Below are 18,860 nucleotides of genomic sequence, written 5' to 3'. Positions count from 1 at the left end.
CTTCCCTCTCCCCCCTCCATAAAGTAAAGCAAAGGGCAGCATGGTCCAGTGCAGCAAGTCCTGAAACGTATCCCATATGTCCATGGAACCCAAGTCTCAGGGTGTAAACAGAAAGTAAGCGTGCACGCACACACACACGCATGGTGCTTCTGTGGTCAGGTCCCTTGTTCTGAGCTCTGACAGCCCCTCTTTTTCCTCCTTAGTGCAAATCACAGGTTCTAATTATGTATTTACTTCTGTATTATGCAAATAATGAGTTTCCCCTTCTAGAACACAGGCCCCATGAGGGCAGAGACCGGCTCTGCTTGGTTTACTGCTATGTCCCCAGAGCCAGCACAGGAGCAGGGACGTGATGGGTGCTTGATTGATCCGTATTGGTAATAATCGTTGGAATGCCTGGTTTTATTTAGTGTGTGGACAAGAAGGTTTGCACACCTTCACAGCCCTGAGGACATCTCTCCGCGATGGCACATGTACATGTGCAGAGTTGGAAATCGGACTCCCAAAGAGAACACTAAAAGTTTAGGCCACTCTGCTTCATAAGGCTGATTTTAGAAAATTTCTGTCCAATGAGGTTAAATTAAAAAAATTTTTTATGGTGCTTAAAGGGCTCCCCCTGAGGCTCGGCACAGACCATTGACAGAAGCCATCCCTGACAGGATTTTCCTTGTGCCTTCAGCCAGCACATCTGCCTGGCTCCCCACTGTGGCCCTCACCACCTGGCAGAGCAGGCAGTCAATAAATAGTCATCAGATCAGTGGGGGAAATAAGTTTGGGGGTAAATGACAGCCTGGATCCTCCTCTTGGGAATTTACACTGCCTGTTAGCACATTCAAGGCTCAGAAATCCTGCAGAGACTCGCCTGTTTGGCTTCACGAGCCCATGCCCTGGGGGTCAATGGCTCAGGCTTCAATCCCAGCGCTGCCTCTTGCCAGCTGTGCGTTCTTGGGCAAGCTGCGGAAATTCTCTGTGCCATAGTTTTTCACGTGTGAGATGTAGTAGTACCCATCTCATACAGTTCTTGTGAAGATGAAAGTCATTGTTCCGAGTCAGACATCGGGCACAGGCTTGGCACATGGTAAGCATGGAAATGTTAGCTGCTCTAGTGCAGAGGAGAATGAGGAGGACGCAGGCCGTGTCTGGGCAACTACTTCCATCAAACCTTTGTCTGGGAAGTGTTGGTGACGTGGAAGAAACATTGGGAGGGTTTTCATTCCACGTCTGCCCCTGCCTCGGCGTGAGTCCACGGGCTCCCCAGTGTCTGGCTGGGCCAGGTGTCCGTCCTCTGCCTGGAGGGAGCCTGTGGGAAAGGCCTCCATGTAGCAAACAAGCGGTTCCTAACCAAATGGAGTGCAGGATCCTGGGGAGGCCCGAGCGGCCCAGAGGGGAATCAGACGGCCTGGTCCAAGTCATTTGGTATCTGCAGGCCTCCTCTGTCTCCCCGTCTGTGAAATAGGTTGAACTGACCCACTGTGGGGTCTAGCCACCCCACAGCCTGTTTGGGATCAGCTGGGATTCAGGGTGAGGGCTCTGGGGGTGACGGGGCAGGGGTGGGGAGAAGGTTTGTGAGCAGACTGTTGTCCAATCCCCTGCACCCTTGAGGTGAGGCCTCCAGGCCCGAAGCCCCCGGCCCCTCACCCTTTGTGCAGTGTCATGACCCCATTGACTAACACCCCGTTCTGGCGCATAGCGAGCGTGCCTTTCCCATGGCGGTGCCAGCCCGCGTCTGGGGCACCCCACCAGCCAGGCACACCCAGGCCTCCTGAGACGAGCTGGCTGAGACGCCCCCGAGCCCCCACAAGCCTTCTCCACCAAGGCAGCTGCTTCTTCTGGTTCACATCCTTGGACGGGCGCCAGACGTCCAGTTCTAGAAATCCTGTGACCAGGGCAGATGCCACATAGAGCTTATGAGACTCGCAGTCCCAGTGACTCCAGACCGTGCAAGGGTTTGTCCTGGAGTTGGCTTAGTCATCTTTTTAACTTCTTTGGCCGAAGTCAACTTTAGAAGATGGAGTGGTCATAATAATTAAGTCTTAGCGTCCTTCTAGAATTTTACCATCTGGGCCTCATGGGAGGCCGTGAGTCCCTTTCTGTCCCAAGTTGGAACCTGCTTTGTGTGCGTTCATCAGTCGTGTCACACTCGTATTTGCTCGTGTTTTCTTTCTGTCCTCCCTCCTGTTCTTAGAAGTTGCCTTTTGAAGAAAGCAGACTATTCCAGCTCAGCTCGAGGGGAAGAGAAGGGACGGCATTTGGGCCAGAACTGGGTGGTTGCAGGAGTGCAGTGAGGTGGGAGCTCAGCGGGGAGCTGCGCTGGGGTGTTGACGGAGCTGTTCCTCCAGCCCGCTGGGGCTCCCCGCGCCCGCGCTGGGCCTGTCACGGGCAGCGACTGTGTTTCCTGCAGGTGTGACGTTCTCTGGACGTGTGCCAGGCCCGGAGGCAGGCGGGTGAGTGGGTGAGACGTGAGTGGACTCGGACTGTCCTCGCTGGGGCTCGAGTCCCGTGGGGGAGGCGGGTAGGTGGAGGCAACGACAGAGCTCCAGATGCCCTCGCCGAAGGGGCACCTGCCTCCCAGGGTCCCTTTGCCCAAGTCCCTTGGGGCTTCACTCTGCTCTTCTCCCCATCATGTGTCTCCAGATACAGTCATGTCCCTTCCCTCTTTCCCAAGAGCAACTTGCTGTGTGACCTTGAGCGAGTGACCGCCTCGCTCAGGCTCAGTTTCCTCGTCAGAGTGAGGGGCTGCGTGCACAGCCTCCGGGCTCCACTGCCCCTCTCCTGTCCTGCGGGACAGGAGGTGGCCCCGGCGGAGATCTCCCCGCTGGCAGCTTCCTTTGGTTGAGGTCATCGAAGGCTGGCCGGCCTTCCTGTTGCCTGGGTCGTGTTATGAGCTGTCACGTGCCGGGTGTTTGGAGTTCAAGCCAAACAGGTTTGGGGAGCTAATGGCCTCTGAAGACCTCAGAACCTGGCAGAAAGCCCCACGCGGCAGGGATGTGATTGGTCTTGGGGATGTGTGGACACCAAATCAGGAGCCAGCCCTGGGCCCCTGGCCTCCCTCGGAGCTGATGGGAGGGACGGAGAATCTGCCTGCTAAGAGGCAGACCAGCTCTGGAGTCAGGTCCGTGTGAGTCCCGGCTCCCACCTTCCTCCCCTTTCCTTCCTCTTTCCCTCCTATTCACGCCTTTCTCTGTGACATTACATGCATTCCTTAACCTCTCTGTGCTCCTGTCCCCTCATCCATAAAAAGGGCGCAGTAACCCATCTCACATCTCACATGGTTAAAGGGAAGATTAAATGAAAAAACTGCCTGAGCACTGCCCGCAGGGCCCGCAATGCCAACCCCGCATGTGTTAGCCTCGGGCACCCCCCCGCCGTCGGCCCCCGCCAGCCCCCAGCATCTCCACTTGAAGGAACCTCAACGACTGTCCTGGCTGGTGGCTTCAAGCCTCTGCCCCTGCCCGCCAAGGACCACTTTCACTTTCCTCCCCTCAGCCCTCACGTTGGGAAGACTTTCTCCACAAAACTTCACTCGGTCCTCCCAGGCTTCAGGACCAGGCCTCTCCCAGCCACCTGCACGCTGCCTGCACTTGACTCTGCTGAAGGCGGCCCCCAGCCCCACGCTCCGCCAGCGTCAGTGTGCAGATGCCTCTCCAGGGATCATCTTAAAACGCAGATTCTGAGTTGGAGGGAGGCCGGGTAGGGGCCCAGCGTCTGCATTTCTAACGCGCCCCCAGGGACACCCATGCTGCTGGTCCGCAGACCACACTTTGAGTAGAGGGGTCTAGACCAGTGGTTCTCAAAGTTGGCTTTTAAAATTTTAAGGCCCGGGATGCAAACCGGATAAATCAGCGTCTGTAGGGCTGAGGAGCAACGTCAGGACTGTTTGCATCTCCCCAGGTGACTCCCGTGAGCATGGAGTCGGAGACCCCCACGCCAGGCCCCTCTGAGCCCACCTGTCCGGCCCAAAGCCAACTCCCAGCTTCGTGGGCAGCTTGTGCGTCTGTTCTGTGGGCTAAGGGTCAACCCCTTCTGGCTTTTTGGAATATTGGAAAGAGCTCTTCACCCCCATCACCGCAAAGATGTGTCAGGGAGGGGGACCAGGCTTTGGTGTCACATGGTCCTGGATTCAGATCTTGGCTACACCCCTACTGGCTGAGGGAAAATGGACGTTGGGCTTCCTCGCCTCTCTGAGCCTCCGTCTCCTCCTCTGTAAGATGTGGATCATCATGGTCTCCACCCAGAGGGCTGCTGGGAGGGTTTGAGGAGCTCCCATTAAGCACTCGAAGTAGCTCCTGGTGCGTAGGAGGCGCTGCACATTTTTTTCCTTGCTTGACATCCTCATTGTACAGGCAAGACTACTCTGGCTCAGAGAGATGGAGGCATTTTGCAGAGGCCACACAGCAAGTCAGTGGTGGAGGACCAAGGGCTGAAACTCCGGGCTCCTGCATCCCAGTGCTGTGTCACTCTTCCCACCCCTGACTCCCATCCTGGGGGCCTCAAGGTGTGAGAAGGACCCCCTGGAGCGGAAGGGGCTCCCGCTGTGGGAGGGTGGAGCCTGCCTGGGATGCTGAGCGTTCCTGGAAGCGTTCACTGGCTGGTGCCAGGAAGCAGGGAGTGGCTCCCAGAGCTCCCACCTGCGGGCCTTCCCCCAGCTTCCAGGGAATTGCAGCAGCATCTCAGGTTGTCTTACCTGGGCGCGGGCTCCCCGCCCTGGCCTGTCCCTGGCCCCCGGCAAAAGTGCAGGACGTCAGACACTCCGAGAAGTTAAGGCGAGTTGTGTAAGACTCCTGCGGGGCTGTGTGGTCTGACCAGCTCGGGGACTGCGTTCCAGGAGATCCCTCCTGACACAGGCGGGGGGAAGAGGTGAAGGGGGACGGCAGCAGCTGGGCTCTCGACTCAGAGTGCCTGGGCAGCATGGCGGGCAGCGTGCAAGAGCGCCTTGGCCCCGTGGGGACTGGAGAGCCCTGGAGAGCGCATCCTGGAGCCGGCAGCTCGCTCTCCCAAACCCTCCTCCTCCCTGCTCCCCTGGACCAGGACCCTCCCTGATGGAGTTCTCCTGCCTCTCTTGAGCTCGCTTCTTTCAGGCCTTGGTCTCTGCCTTGTCCTAGAAGCTGCTGTTCCCCAGGTTACCAGCAGCCTCTAGGAGGCTAAATGTGGTGGTCAGTTGTTTCTCAGTCTGGTCTTCCTTGACTCATGGGCAGCGTGGACGCTGTGAATCCTCCCTCTTCCTGGGTGAGCCCGTCGAGTCCACCTAGACACTGACCAATCCCAAATACATTGGAGTCATATTTCCACTGCCCACCTGACTTCTCCCTTAAGTGTCTAACAAACATTTCACACTTAATCCTTCCAAAACTGATTTCCCACAAAGCCTCCTCCCACCGTCTTCCCATCGCGGTTAAACGGAAACCATCCCACCCTGGAGTCTCTCTAGACTTCAGGCTCTTTCTCAGGCCCCTGCCCCAGCCCCAACGTCCAGTTCATCAGCAAATCCTGTCAGCTCCACTTCCAAAATGTATCCGAGATCCAGCCCCTCCTCTCTCCTCCCTCTCCTCAGCTGGCCCTGGGGTCCCGGCTGCCATCATCTCTCGCCTGGATGATGGCAGCCACCTCCTTACTGGTCTCCCCGATCCCATTCTTGTCATCCTGCAGCCTGTGCCCAACACAGTGGCCATATCAGGGCATGTCACTCTGCTGCCCAGAAGGACAACCTGGCTCCCACCTCGCTCAGAGGCTTATGAGACCCTCCCCTCTGCCCCCTCTTACTTCTCGGATATTCCAGGCAACTTTCACCTCAGGGCCTTTGCACATGCTGTTCACACCGCCTGGAACACACAAAGCCCCGGTATCGCAGTGGAGCCGTCGCATTTCTGTGAGGTCTTCCTCTTCCTCCTTGCTGCCTGCCCGCCCCCACCGCGCTCCCGAGCTCTTTCCTCTGCCTCGCTTCTCTCCACAGCTGTCACTACCGTCTGACATGCTTCTTGCTCATCCGTTCACTTTCTCTCTACGAGGATGTGGCCTGGGACCCGCTTGTTCCCGCTGTCTCGTCAGTCAGTGCGCACACCGTGCTGAGTGGTAGTGACTGCTCATCTGGGGGCGAGATAAACAGCTCTGACGGGGACTAGCTGGAGAGCTCAGGAGGAGGGGCGGCGGGCACGGCCTTCCCAGTGGCGGGGAATTGGCGGTCCTCACCCCCTCACGTGCCATTGCCTGTGGCACCACATATGTGGCGCCTGTCCCCAGTCTGACCAGGGACTGTGCTTTCTTGTGTTAACGCTCTTTTGGACAACAGCAGAGAGGCCCAGCATCTTTTATCTTCACTGGCTTTGGATTTGCCTGTGAATTGCCTCTTCATGTCATTAAGTTATCTGGTCAATGATCCGGGAGCCTTTGCCCATTTTTATTTAGTTTTTGTTGTTGTTGCTTCAGTCCTTCTCCCTGGCCCCCACGTCCCCTGTCCCCAGGAAGGCCCCGGAGACGAGAGGCTCAGATGTGGCTGCAGCTTTGTGACGTCACCTTCTCCCCAACTCCCCAACCCCAGTGAGCTCAGAGCTCCAGGAAGACCGCCAGAGCTGGGGGCGCCTCCTTCCCCTGGGGCTCCTTAGCTCGAGGACACGCCTCAGGCAACAGACCAACCCTGTTAGATCCCTACTGGGTCCTGTGTCCCTCTCTTGGCTCAGACTTGAGCTGGAACCGCCCCCTCTTGGAATCCTTCCCAGTGTCCTCATCTTCTCCCTGACCCTGGCCTTCCCCCCTGTCTCTTCAGTTTCATTTCTCATGTGTAGCTCAGTGTATCTGGAGATCTCTTTTACCAGAAACAGCGGGAGCTGAACGGGAACGTGGTGGCCCGGCAGACAGGATGCCCGAGCCTTGGCCTGTCGCTGGCCTCAAACTCCCTCTGGCACTGACCATTTTTCCCCTCTGGGCTACACTAGGCCACACTCAGACTGCTCGAGGTGAAGAAGTCTGTATGCCCTATTCACCAAAACTGCCTCCGCAAAGACCCTGGCAGGCAGTAGACACACCGTTCGTCCAGCAGAGAGTGAATGGCTCCCTACGGTGTGCCAGGCACTGGTCTAGGAGCTGGGGGTGTGTCGGTGACAAAAGCCTCTGGGAGAATCCATAAACAACCCAGGAGACACAGAGTGTGTTGGTGGTAAATAAAGTAAAGAAAGTAAGTGGACTGGAGGCCGGGATTTTAGAGGAGGGCGTTTGCATCTCAGAGAGAGTGGTTTGGGGAGGCTCGTTGAGAAGGAGGCTCTTGGCAAGAACTTGAAGGAGGGAGGGTCGAGCCCCGAGATGCCCTGGGGGGAGCCTTCCAGGCAGGGAACAGCAGGTGCCAAGTGCCTGCTGCAGGGCTGGACCACGGGAAACATAAGTGGCTGAATGAAAGGATGGGTGCGTCCTCCCGTGCCAGGAATAGAACAGCTCTGCCCTTTTGGTACCTTCAGACTATTGAGGGATTCTGACAATCGGGAAATTATCACCCAAAGGAGACGAAGCTACAAGGGCCACCATTTATGAGCCCTTGCTATGAACCCAGCACAAGCCAGGTGTGTTAGATACATCCTCTCGAACGATTCTTCCCAGCCTGTACAGATTGGGGATGGGACGGGATCGTGTGTGAGATCCCACTGTGCTTTAAAAGTCCGTGAGTTTTTGTTCCATTTAAGTGAAATTTGCAGAAAGCCCAAGAGAGCATTCTGCAGGTGGACGGACAACTCTGAGCAAAGTCTGTGTGGAGCCCTGAGCAGGCCCCTCCCGGCCCACCACTGTTGTATAAAAGTTAAACCATGTTGTCTGAAAATCTTATAAAAGGAGTGCCGTGCTCCCTGCTCTTTAAAAAGCGGTGGACGCTGAGCTTGGTCACCCCTTTCCTGATGCCTCAGACTTAGGGTTATGGGTGTTGTCCGTTACTGGGCTGTTAGGAGGGATGTTCGAGGAGGCGTGTTAAGTCCGCCCTCTGGCCCCTGCACTAAACGGGCGCAGCTTTCCTGCTGTCCGAGAAAGCCTGTGCAGTGGGAGTATCGCGGGGCCTAGAATCACTCATTGCTTCATTAGATTTTGAGGGTCTACTATTCACTCACTCAGAATTAGGAGTTAAGGCTACAATGATGAGCAAACCCAACCGAGTTCTGCAGTCACAGACCACCGTCTCCCGGGGAGACCCGCATCCATCACACAATCACGTAGATAACGTGAAACTGCTCGGGTAGGGGCGTGTGCTGGGAGAGGACGTGGCCCAGGGCCGTTCTGCCTCATGACGGTGGCCTGGGAAGCATCTCCAGAGCAGTGGGTCCCAACTTTGGCCCCACACTGGAATCACTGGGGAGCTGAAAATACGGATGCCACCTCCAGCGATTCTGCTGTCCCGGGCCTGGCCTGCAGCCCGGGCCGCCCCAGGTGAAGCTGCCGAGTAGCCGGGGCTGAAGGCCCAGGGAAGGGGCTCTGCGTGGCCGTGCTGGAAGCAGCCCAGCGTGGCGGGGGTAGCAGGGCCGAGGGAAGTGCGACAGGCTGGGGAGGACAGTGGGGCTGGGAGGTCAACGGGGCTGGACTGTCTGTGGAAAGAACTTGGTGCCGTGTGGGAGTCTGGAAGTGACAGTTGCAGCAGGGGCGTGTCACGATCCGATTTGCTTTGGGAAGGGAAGGTCACTCCTCCGTGGAACCGAGGGGAGGAGAGCCAGCATGGGAGTGAGGGGGCCAGTGAGGGGCGGGCCTTGTAGGAGACCAGGCGGGGGTGGTAGAGGGGGACGGAGGCTGATGGAACCCCGGGGGGCGCTGGCGGGGCTCCTGCTCCGACGCTCCTTGTCGTCACAGCACTAGGAGATCCCACGGGTGCTGAGTGCTCAGAAGACAGAGTGCTTTCACAGCCCATCCGGGGCTCTTCCCAGCCCTGTTCTGCGTCGCAGGCCGGCAGGGATTGTCCATTTTACAGGTGAGGAAATGGAGGTTCCGAGGCCGGGCGGCAGGGAGGGCCTGGGTCACACAGGCCGCGAGTATGAGGATGGGAACTCGCACCCAGGTCTCTAACGGCCATGCTACCTGTTCTGGGGTGATGACATCTCGGGGTGTGTCACACTGTCTAGGATCCTTTCACTTAGCAGGGCCACCCCGCTCCCCTACCTGCCTAATCCAAACACTGTGTTTGTAGATATTGGGGAGCCAGTAAGAACTGCCCTAAGAGCTTTCTCTAATTTAATCGTCACAATAACCCTATGAAATTACTGTTCCCATTTTGCAGATGGTGAAAGCAGAGCTCAGAGAGGTCCATGACTTGCCGAGGTCACACAGCTAGTGAGTGGGAACAAGGAATCATGAGGTCTTTGTGCGTTAACCACCACTGCGCTGGGGACTGGAGAACTATCTGGTTCCAGGGACGCTGTTCCTCAGCACTTAACTCCTCAGCTCCAGGCCGCCTTTGATCAGAGAAAGAGTTTCATGATCAGAAAGGAGACTGTCCTGCTGGACGTCACTGCCCTAGTCCTAACGGGAAGCAACCAGGTGGTGACCTGATGTCCCCTCAAAATCGTGCCCGTGGATCTGAAAGGCCTGGGCTCTGCTCCTCCAAGAAAGTCTCCACGTGTCTGAGCCTCAGTTTCCTCATCTGTGAAATGGGTATAAAGGCACTTGTTCTTCCTACCTCCTGAGCTGCGGGGAGAGTCCAGAGATAACCACTGAGAAAGTGCCTGGGGATCACAAGGCCGTGTGCCTGTCAGCTGGCGTTGCCCTCCATTGGGGCAGGCAGTGTGCGGAGGTGGCAGGAGGGACCTGTCCTTGCGGCCATGCCCCTGACCGTAAGCGCTTTCCCCACGTGGATGCCTAGGGCCGGGGAGAAAGCACGCCCCCTAGTGGAAATGGCCGTGGCTGCCGCGGCCTCAGGAGCTGAGTGGATCAGATGGGAAAGGAGCAGAGAAACCCAGTAGCTGGGGAGGGCTGCGAGGTCCGGGGTGTGATCTTTGTTTGATTGATTTGGTTTTTGAATGTTTAATACATGTGTGATGGTGGTAACAGACAGGAAGAAGCTGGAAAATGATGACGCAGGGCCTGGACGTCTCCAAAGCTGCTGCTGGTCCGGCTATTCCCCGCTGGAGATTCCGCCCCCCCCCGGAGGGGGGACAGTGTGACGGGACCCGTGGTGTGCCAGGACTGTCCCTTACTCCACAAGACAAGGGTGTGCAAGTCGTCCATGTTTCCAGGCAGCCTCGCAGCTGACTGTCCCCACCCACAGTTGGGACAGCTGGCCGAGGGGCCGTGCTCACACTGCAGTGCCAGCCAGCCCGTGGTGCCCCCACAGGCCTCCTCGGGGACCTCGTGATCCCTGCGGGCCTTGGTGGACCATTTAGGGCACAGGCTTGCCCCTGAGCACCGGGGCTCGGTTTTCTGCCTTGAATCTTGCTCAGGTAGTAGAAGGTGCAGACCACAGGCCTTGACTGCACACTCGAGGAGAAATTCAAACGGAACCCTGAACCTTGACGGAGAGCCAGGCCCTCACAGTCTGTTTGTACATCTGTCTGTTCATGCATCCACTTATTGCTTGTATTTTAATGAGTGTGTATAGAGAGAACCTCGTCAGCTTCGGCACTGTGAACGTTTTGGGCTGGAGCGCTCTCTGCTGTGGGGACTGTCCTGTGCCTTGTAAGAGGTTTAGCAGCATCCCTGCCCCCACCCGCTAGATGCCAGGAGCAACATCCTTCCCCTCAGATGTCACAACCAAAAATGTCTCCAGACGTTGCCAAATGCGTGTCCTGTTTGAGAACCACTAATCTCAGCCCTGATGGTGCAGTTCGGACGCTGGCCCTGCTCCCACCTCCCGCTCGCTCACACAGAGCTGGCTCCGGGAGGCCGGGAAGTTGGTGGAAGTGTTCATCCTTCCCGCTGTCCCCCCGTCTCACGTCCCACCTCTCCTGACCGGAGGGCCTGCTCACTTCCGTTCTTCTATCTGGAGAGGCTGACCTGGGACCCGGGACAAGTTACTTCACCTCTCTGTGCCTCCGTTTCCCCATCCTTTAATTAGGGCTAATACGGTATCCACCTTGGTAGATTGTGGAGTAAGATACTGATACACGTAAAATACTCAGCACAGTTCCAGGTACGTCGTAAGTGCCATGTGTGTTGTTCTTATTCAACAAATATTTACTTCTGTTGTGCTGAGCTGGGGATGCAGCAATGAACAAGACAAAGGCCCCGACCTTGGGCTCTCACAGCTCAGGAGGGAGGCAGACACGTTGTCCTGCTATTGTGACTCAGTGCAACAAGTGCTGTGATGGGGAAGTACGAGGGGCAGCGGGGGCCGCAGGAGGGACGCCTCATCCAGGAGTTAAAGAAGGATGGCTTCCTGGAGGAGGCGGTATCCCAGCCGAGACCTGAAAGATGAGTAGAAATAAGCTGAGCGAAGGAAGAGGAGGAATAACGCCTGGGTTACCTATCTTTAAAAAAAATTTTAAGTGCTTTCCAGAAAAAAAAGTCCAATTTAATGGGCTGTAGTAGCAAACAGGGCCAAGTGATGTCACAGGATCCGGGGTCACGTCCCCTCTGAGATCCTGGACATGAAAGGGGTGGGCACAGTGAGGCCAGGATAGAGGCGAGTGTGGCACCGACGCCTGGAGGGGACCCGGCCCTCCCTCCTCTCCCCACCGAAGGGGATGGAGTCACTTGGTACCAGAAACCTCCCCAGATGCTTTGGAGGGGAGAACGGTGCCTGGGGAGGCGGGTGGGGGAACGGTCAAGTTGCTGTCTGCACGGCAAGGGCAAGCGTTCGTCCCCAGGTCGCCTCCTGGGGTCCCCAGGACGGCCCTGCTCTGCGCAGTGTCTCAGACGGGCTGGGGGGCGCTCGCGCTCGCCCGCGGCCTCCGAGGGGAGGGGAGGTGGTGGACGGAGCTCGGCTTGATAAAGTTGATACAGCGCGCATCCCATTGTCCTCAGGGTGCCTGGAGGGGCGGGGCGGCACCAGCGCCTCCCGGGCGCTGTGGGCACCAGGCCGGGCCCCTGGTGACGGGTGTGTTGTTCCTCTCCCCGCACAGCTACAGCCTCCGCCTGGCGTCCCGATGCCCGCCGCCCGCCGCGCCCTACATCACCAGGCAGTGTAGGAATGTCAAGGCCGCGGCTGCAGCCCAGTTCCAGGGGCCCCTCTTCAAAGAGTAGACCGTCGCCTGCTCCCTGACAGGTAGGAGGAGGCTGGAGCAGCGCTGGCACCGGTTGGGCGGCTCTGGGGGCCGAGGGGGGCTGGGCTTGGGGCTTGGGGTGGGCTGGGAAGAAGAGAAGGGGGTAGGCGTGATCGCTTGTGGAGCACCCGCTGTGTGCCAGGTGGGGCACCGGGCCTCCTGCACTGGGTTCAAATCCCAGCTCTGCACCTTACTGGCTGTGGGCCTCAGCAAGTTACTCAACCTCTCTGAGCCTCAGTTTCCACATCTATAAAATGGGACGACAATAGTAGCTACTTCCTAGGATTGTGAGAATTACAAGTGTCGAATGTATACAGAGCGCTAAGCACTAGGTAAGTGTTAGCTGTCATTATTGTGGTCATAATAATGGTAATAAAACATAGCACTTAATTGGCACCTTTAAGCCCAGAGAAGATTATGGAGTCCCTATTCCCACAATGCATTTGAAAGTGAAAGTAATACTAATGTGTACAATATAAAACTTAGATTTCTGTTGAACCAGAAGTCTCTTTCTAGATTTTCTGATGGTAAAACCTGAATTCATTCATAGAAGCTGGACTTTTCATCTTTGGGGGCTGGGCTTCGTCAGTGATCAGGAGCAGGCTTGGGTTTCCCTGTTGGTGACACAGCATGTCTTCTCTCATTGTGTCCCCGAGACCAGCATCTCAGGCATGATTGGAGAACCCCGTGCACCAGTACATTGGGGCACCGGTTAAAAATACAGCCCCCAGGGTCCCACTGCAAATTTACTAAACAAACATGCTGGTGCGTGGGACCTGGGAACCTGCATTAGCAGGTGGCCCTGTGGCTTGGGACACACTCAAGATTGGGGATGCCTGTAGGGTTGTTTGGATTGAGAATGTGGTTGTTTAAGGTGAGAATGGGCAGAATTCTGAAATTCCAGGCTCTTGTATGTTGTACCTTCTCTGCTGTCTGCCCTCCCACCCTGATCACTCACTTGCTCCTCCCCTCCTTAGCCGGTGGAATTTCTGGGCTTGCCCTTATTTCTCTGGTGGTTGGGGAGGAGAATGAAAATAAAACCCACCTTCCCCAGAGGCTGTAGTCTGCAGCCGGGACTGAGCCCGCCGCTCGGGACCAGGCACCTGAGAGGGGACGTGACTGAGCTGGGAATGCTGTGGAGTAAAGTTGAAATGGACGTAAGATAGCGCAGAACTGGAAGGGCCGAGAGGTCATCCCTCCCCCGTCCCATTCTACAGACAGAAAGAGTGGGCCTGGAGAGGGGCGGCTCGGCTAGAGTCTCCCGGAGAATGGGAGGCAGCGCCAGGATGAGCAGTTCCCAACTCTGGGTCCCATGCTGTCCCAGGAGCCTCCCTGTGGTGGCGGAGGGAGAGCCTGGTGCAATGGGCTGATTCCCACACAGACTGGGCGTGTCTGTCAGCCATCGAGGTCTCGGCGATGATGACGTACAGCGACATTTGCCCAGTCTTGCTAATTCAAGCTGTCCCCCGGGGCCAGGGCACGACCCTACACGGGTGCATTCTTTTCCCTTATTTTCAAACATGTGCAGCTTTCCAAGCTAGACGCTCAGATGAATAGAGGCCCAATTCAGTCTGCATCCGCAACTCTCAGCTTGTGTTCGCTCACCAACAATGAGGATTCCACACTCAACAGTTTAATTTCTAAGGGACTGAAACTTGCTCCTTAAAATCTTATTTAATTTTTTCTATTGTTCAAATTTGTATTTACAACAAGCATATGCTACTTATTTTATTTTTAAATGACTTAAAAAAGAATTCTTACTTACACTGTTTGTCCTAGTCTGCTCGGGCTGCCATAATAAAAACCACAGACTGGGGGAGCTTAAACAACAGACTTTTATTTCTCACAGTTCTGGAGGCTGGAAGTCTGAGATCAGGATGCCAGGTCGTGTTCTGGCGAGGACTCTCTTCCTGGCTTGCAGACAGCCCCTCTCTTGCTGTGTCCTCCCAAGGTGGAGAGAGGAAGCTCTGGTGTCTCTTCTTATAAGGGCACTAATCCCATGGTGAGGGCCCCACCCTCATGACCTCATTTAACCCTAATCATCTCCCAGAGACCCCACCTCCAAATACCATCACATTGGGGCTCACAGCTTCCACATATGAATTTTGGGGGGATACAATTTAGTCCATAGCACTAATGCAGATCCAGAATGATTTTTAAAAATGCCGTGGCAATGGACTTCAGCATGAGAAGGGATGTCAACACCCTCATTTTACAGAGAGGGAAACTGAGACACAGAGGGGTGAGTGGCAGACCTGGGAGCAGAACTGGAGTCTTCTGACTCCCAGAATGGACGATGGATTTTAAGTGGTCTGTGCCCCCCACCCCGAAATCATATGCAAAACTGCACGTGTGTATGGGGTCTGTTGTGAGAAAAGGATGGCATCCTCAAAGCACCCAGGTCACCCTGTTGCCCTTGCCTGATCAGAGGCTCTGTCACCAGTTTACTGGACAGTCTGAGCTGGCTTTTCTCCGGTGTCTGCCTTCCACTGTCCTCTGTTGAGCCTCCCTTTTCTGCGCTCTAACGATGTCTCAGGCAAAGCCCAGAGCTTTCTGTTCGCTTTTACGGGTAAGTAAGGGCTGCACTGCCTCGTCTAGCGGGAAACTTGCATTGCACATCCTGTTTCACCTCTGTCTCTTTCCGTTCCTCGGGCCAGCTGGACTCGTGCCTGAGGGTCAAGGAGGGGAGGTCCAGGGAAGAGACTGGACCTCTCAGTTGTCTTGCTGCTGCCATGATCTTCCTCTGGCTAAGACCAGCCGGCCTTGGGGCAGGCTTCCCGACGCTGGCCCTCTCACGGGGTCCCGGAGTGGGGTGGGTGGAGGGCCTCCCTGATAAGAGAGCTCCCTCTGGTGCAGCCTCCCCTCAGCTCCAGCCCCAGTGTCCAGCCCACAGCCCCTGCTGCTGGGCCCCTTCCTGGCCGGCTGCCTCTCGGGTGGGGGCCTGGCAAGATGGCTTCATTGTGGATCCCACGTGTGACCCACAGGACACGTGCTAGCCACGCCAGACCACGCTGGCCGTGTCTGCATCGTTTCCTCCCTCTGCTGGGGCTCAGATGGGCATGGGCACAGGCAGGCCTCCCCTGGGAAGGGGGCTCCCTGTCTTGAAGGCACCCTGCTCCACCACAAGCAGCTCTCCTTCCAGCCTTGTCAGGAGGTTTCGGGGGGTTGGAACTGACATGGTGTAGTGGTGAAGTGCACACTTTCTGGAGTTAAATCCTGGCTCCGGTAATCCTGGCAGGTACTTCACTTCTCCGTGTTTCAATTCGCCCATCTGTAAAATGGGTTGATAATAATAGTACCCTGTCGTAGGTATATTGCCGGGATGGCATAGGTTAGTTCATGAAAACACTTAGGAAAGTGCCTGGTGTGTAGTCAGCCTTCCATAAATCTGTGCTGCCGTGATTATCCTTCTCATTGAGTTCGTATATTATCATCAGTAGGAGTAGGAATAGTAAGGAGGACCAGGTCCACTGGGTGAGAGAATTCAACCCCTGAACCTGGCCCCGCACAGTTCCAGGCTCACCTTCAAGCCCCTGGGGCGCACGGGATTAAGCGCTCTGTGCCAGGGGCTGTGAATGGTTTCCGTGGAGGAAGCGCGCGTGCTGAGCCACGCCCTCGGGACAGAAAGCACATGCGGGCTCTGGGGTGAGCCTGGCCTGGCTTCCAGGCCCACCTCTGCCCCTCGTCATCAGCCCGACCTTGGAAAAGTTGCTTCTCCTCTCTGAGCCTCCATTTCTTCCACGCAGGACGGGGATCTGTGTCACCTGCCCCGAGGGTTGTTGTGAGCATTAATGACGTTCAGTGATAGTGGTGCTACTTTGGAAGCTGTTTGGCAGTGTCGACTGATGCTGGACACACGCACACCCCGGGACCCAGCGAAGACACTCTAGGGATACACTCAGTGCCAGAGCACACATGCAGGAGTGTTCATGTGATACACGCACACCCCACTACCCAGCATTTCCACTTGGCAGAAATATGTACACGTGTGCACCCCACGTGTCCTCTAGACGTTTATCAGAACATCCCAGCAGCATTACCCGTGATGGCCGCAGACTGGGCCTGCTCAGTTGTGCACTGGGAGTGGACCAGGCAGATGTAGGGGGCCTGACCCTACCATGGACCCTTGTACAGCAAGGAGATTGCAAGAACCACAGCCACATGCTCGGAAGAGACAAATCCCACAAGCACGTTATGCGGAAGAAGCCAGAAGCAGAAGGATGTGTACTGATTGATTCCATTTATTTAAGTTAAAAAATGAGCAAAATCCATCTGTGGTGGTAGAGGTCAGGACAGTGGTTATTCTGGGGGTGAGGGTTAGCGGTCATCCTAAAAGGGGGCGTGGGTCAGGGCTAAGCGGAGGTTGGTCGTGTTCTGTGTCCTGCTCTGCGTGCTGGTTACACAGGGGTGTTCACTGTGAAAATTCACCAACCTGTGCTTTTTTCTGTGTGTATGGCATACGTCAATAAATAGTTTAATTAGAAAAATTAACTGGGCTAATGCTTGAACAGCCCACGTGGGCACTGAATATGCGGCCTCCGTTATGATTTTTCTTTTCTCTTTCTCCTCAGCACCTGAAGTGACCTGGAATCAGTGAAGCCAAAGGGACGAGCCTTCTGCCCTGCAGGGAGTACCGACTTATCCCAGTTCCACGAGCCTGCGAGAGAAAGGGAGGGAGTGCGTGTGTGCGTGTGCCTGCACGTGTGCGTGCGGTCTTCAGACGAGGGTCCTGAGCCCCCGGGAGGCAGGAAGGCAGCTGAGTGCACACCATGGATGACACGTGGGTCAGCCCCTGGGACCGTGTTCTGCAGCTCAGCCTTCCTGTTGGCGTGGGGCCTCTCCTACCTACTATGCAATTTTTCAAGAGCTCCTTGATCCTGCTTTTTGCTTCTCGAGTTGTCTTTTGCCATGACAGGGACTTTGGTCTGGCCCAGGGGTCAGCCCCAGCCCTGTCCAAGGAAGGCCTTCAGGAGGACGCCAAGTTCCCCTTCCAACCACCCTCGCCCCCCACCTTCCCTCGCCCCCCACCATCTCTGGGAATCAATAGTGTGTAGACACGTTGGAGACTCGCTGACCATCCTTCTGGCCTGTGCACTTGGAAAACCCCCTTCTTTGCCTGAGCAACCTGAGCTGCTGGCTCTCGAGTCATTTCCAGATTTGAAATTCTAGTCAGCCCGTGTGCACCCGGGAGAAAGCCCTCGTCCCCATTTATAGATCAGGTCTCTCCCTTGGAAGAGGCAGGGAGGGGACGGCGTGTGGGGGCAGAGGGGCATCTCCCGTGTGCTTCTTTGCCTCACTTGGTGGGACCATCAACACTTAGTGTCTGAGCTTCTCAAATTAGCTGAAAAGGGAAACAAACAAATAAGCAAAAATTAGGAAATGAAAAATAAGTTGGAGGATTAAAAAGCGTAGGAGGAAGATAAAGAGATTTCCAAAGGCCATCAGTCGCCTGCCAGGGAATGAGGGAGTCGGCTCCTGCTGTCTGGTGGCACAGCCCACGTCTCGGAGAAACGGGTGAGCTGAGCTAGGAGTTCGGGCCCAGTTCAGTGAGGGCCTTGGGCTTTGTGCCTTTGGGGCAGACCCCAGACGAGGATGTCGGAGGCCACTCTGGCGCTGTTTTCTCAGCTCCATTTCCTATAGAGATAGATTAGTGGAACTTTAAAGAGGACCAGTGGTCACACAAAAAAGGGACTTTTTTTTCAGGGCTACTATGGTTGATCTTACAATTCTGTAAATATGTATGTAGACACTTTTAAAAGCACGTATTTATGTCCCTGACTGTAAATGCCCCGTTTTTAAAGTTTTATAACTTGTGTTATTTAATTACTGAGTCGACTGGCTGCGGTGTGGCGTCTGGTAATGGTCCAGGAGAAAGGTCTGTGAGATCCTCACGTGGGCAGAAAAATGCCGATAGTTGGCCCACGTCACACTTTCCCCATTTCCCACCCAGCTAAAAACCGTTGTTTGTTTGAAATTTTCATAAACTGGAATCTTTTTGCCCGCTCCTCAAATTAACCATCACAAACATGAAGAACTGTGGCTGTTCCTTATCCCGACGATATGATTTTGTCCCGTAAATTTTGACACTTACGAACTGTACCCCAGTCTCTCAGTTCTTGAGGGTTTTCCCCCTTCAGCAGCAAGGAAGGCTCACAAACCCAAAGCTTCCAAAGTCACCTTCAGCCAATGGCAAATTCCGGAAGATGTCATGGGGCCCCTGGGGACGCTCATTTTTTGCATGTGCAAACTGTGCTGGTCAGCCCGAAACATGCTCAGACTAGCAGGGAGGTTGTTCCGAGTGTTCCCATCATGAAAGGGGAGGGTGGTTTTTAAAGAGTGCTGTTTCCTGGTCAGTGATGGTTCTCGAGCGTGGGTTTGGATCACAGAAGAGGACGGTTCTGTATCTGCCACATGAAGAAAATTAACAATAAACGTGTGAAGTGCGATTGTAAGGAACAAGTTTAGGAGTGATCATTTTGGTCTCTGTGTTTTATGTCTTCCGTTTTCGTGGTTTCTGTGTCGGTGGGTGGGAGTGGGCTGGGGGACGGGGGGTTCCCTGAAGGCTCCATTCCAGCAGCGAGAGAAGCCTAAGGTGTCGAGGAAGCTCATGGTGGAAATATCCTACCTGGTGAGCAAGGTTACTGCCTTCAGCCCCTCTCCCACCCACCAGCCAGTAAGTTAAACCATTTTGCTAAGACTAGAAAG

The 18,860-nt window shown here is 55.6% G+C and overlaps 1 protein-coding gene across 2 annotated transcripts in view; it reads left to right on the top strand.

Annotated features, from left to right (window-relative positions):
- PRDM2 (PR/SET domain 2) overlaps positions 1–18,617 on the top strand; it is a 120,511-nt gene extending 101,894 nt beyond the window's left edge. For both annotated transcript variants that reach the window (XM_087446779.1, XM_087446774.1), the window contains 2 exons: positions 12,015–12,157; positions 16,727–18,617. In XM_087446779.1, the coding sequence (XP_087302905.1) occupies positions 12,015–12,154 (140 nt within the window). In that variant the 3' untranslated portion in view covers positions 12,155–12,157; positions 16,727–18,617. The remainder of the gene's footprint in view (positions 1–12,014; positions 12,158–16,726) is intronic.
- The last annotated feature ends 243 nt before the right edge of the window (positions 18,618–18,860 follow it).

Source organism: Ceratotherium simum, chromosome 22, assembly GCF_057802395.1.
Source record: "Ceratotherium simum simum isolate JZ-2026a chromosome 22, ASM5780239v1, whole genome shotgun sequence".
NCBI classification, from domain to species: Eukaryota; Metazoa; Chordata; class Mammalia; order Perissodactyla; family Rhinocerotidae; genus Ceratotherium; species Ceratotherium simum.
This window is presented reverse-complemented; position numbering and strand designations above follow the sequence as displayed.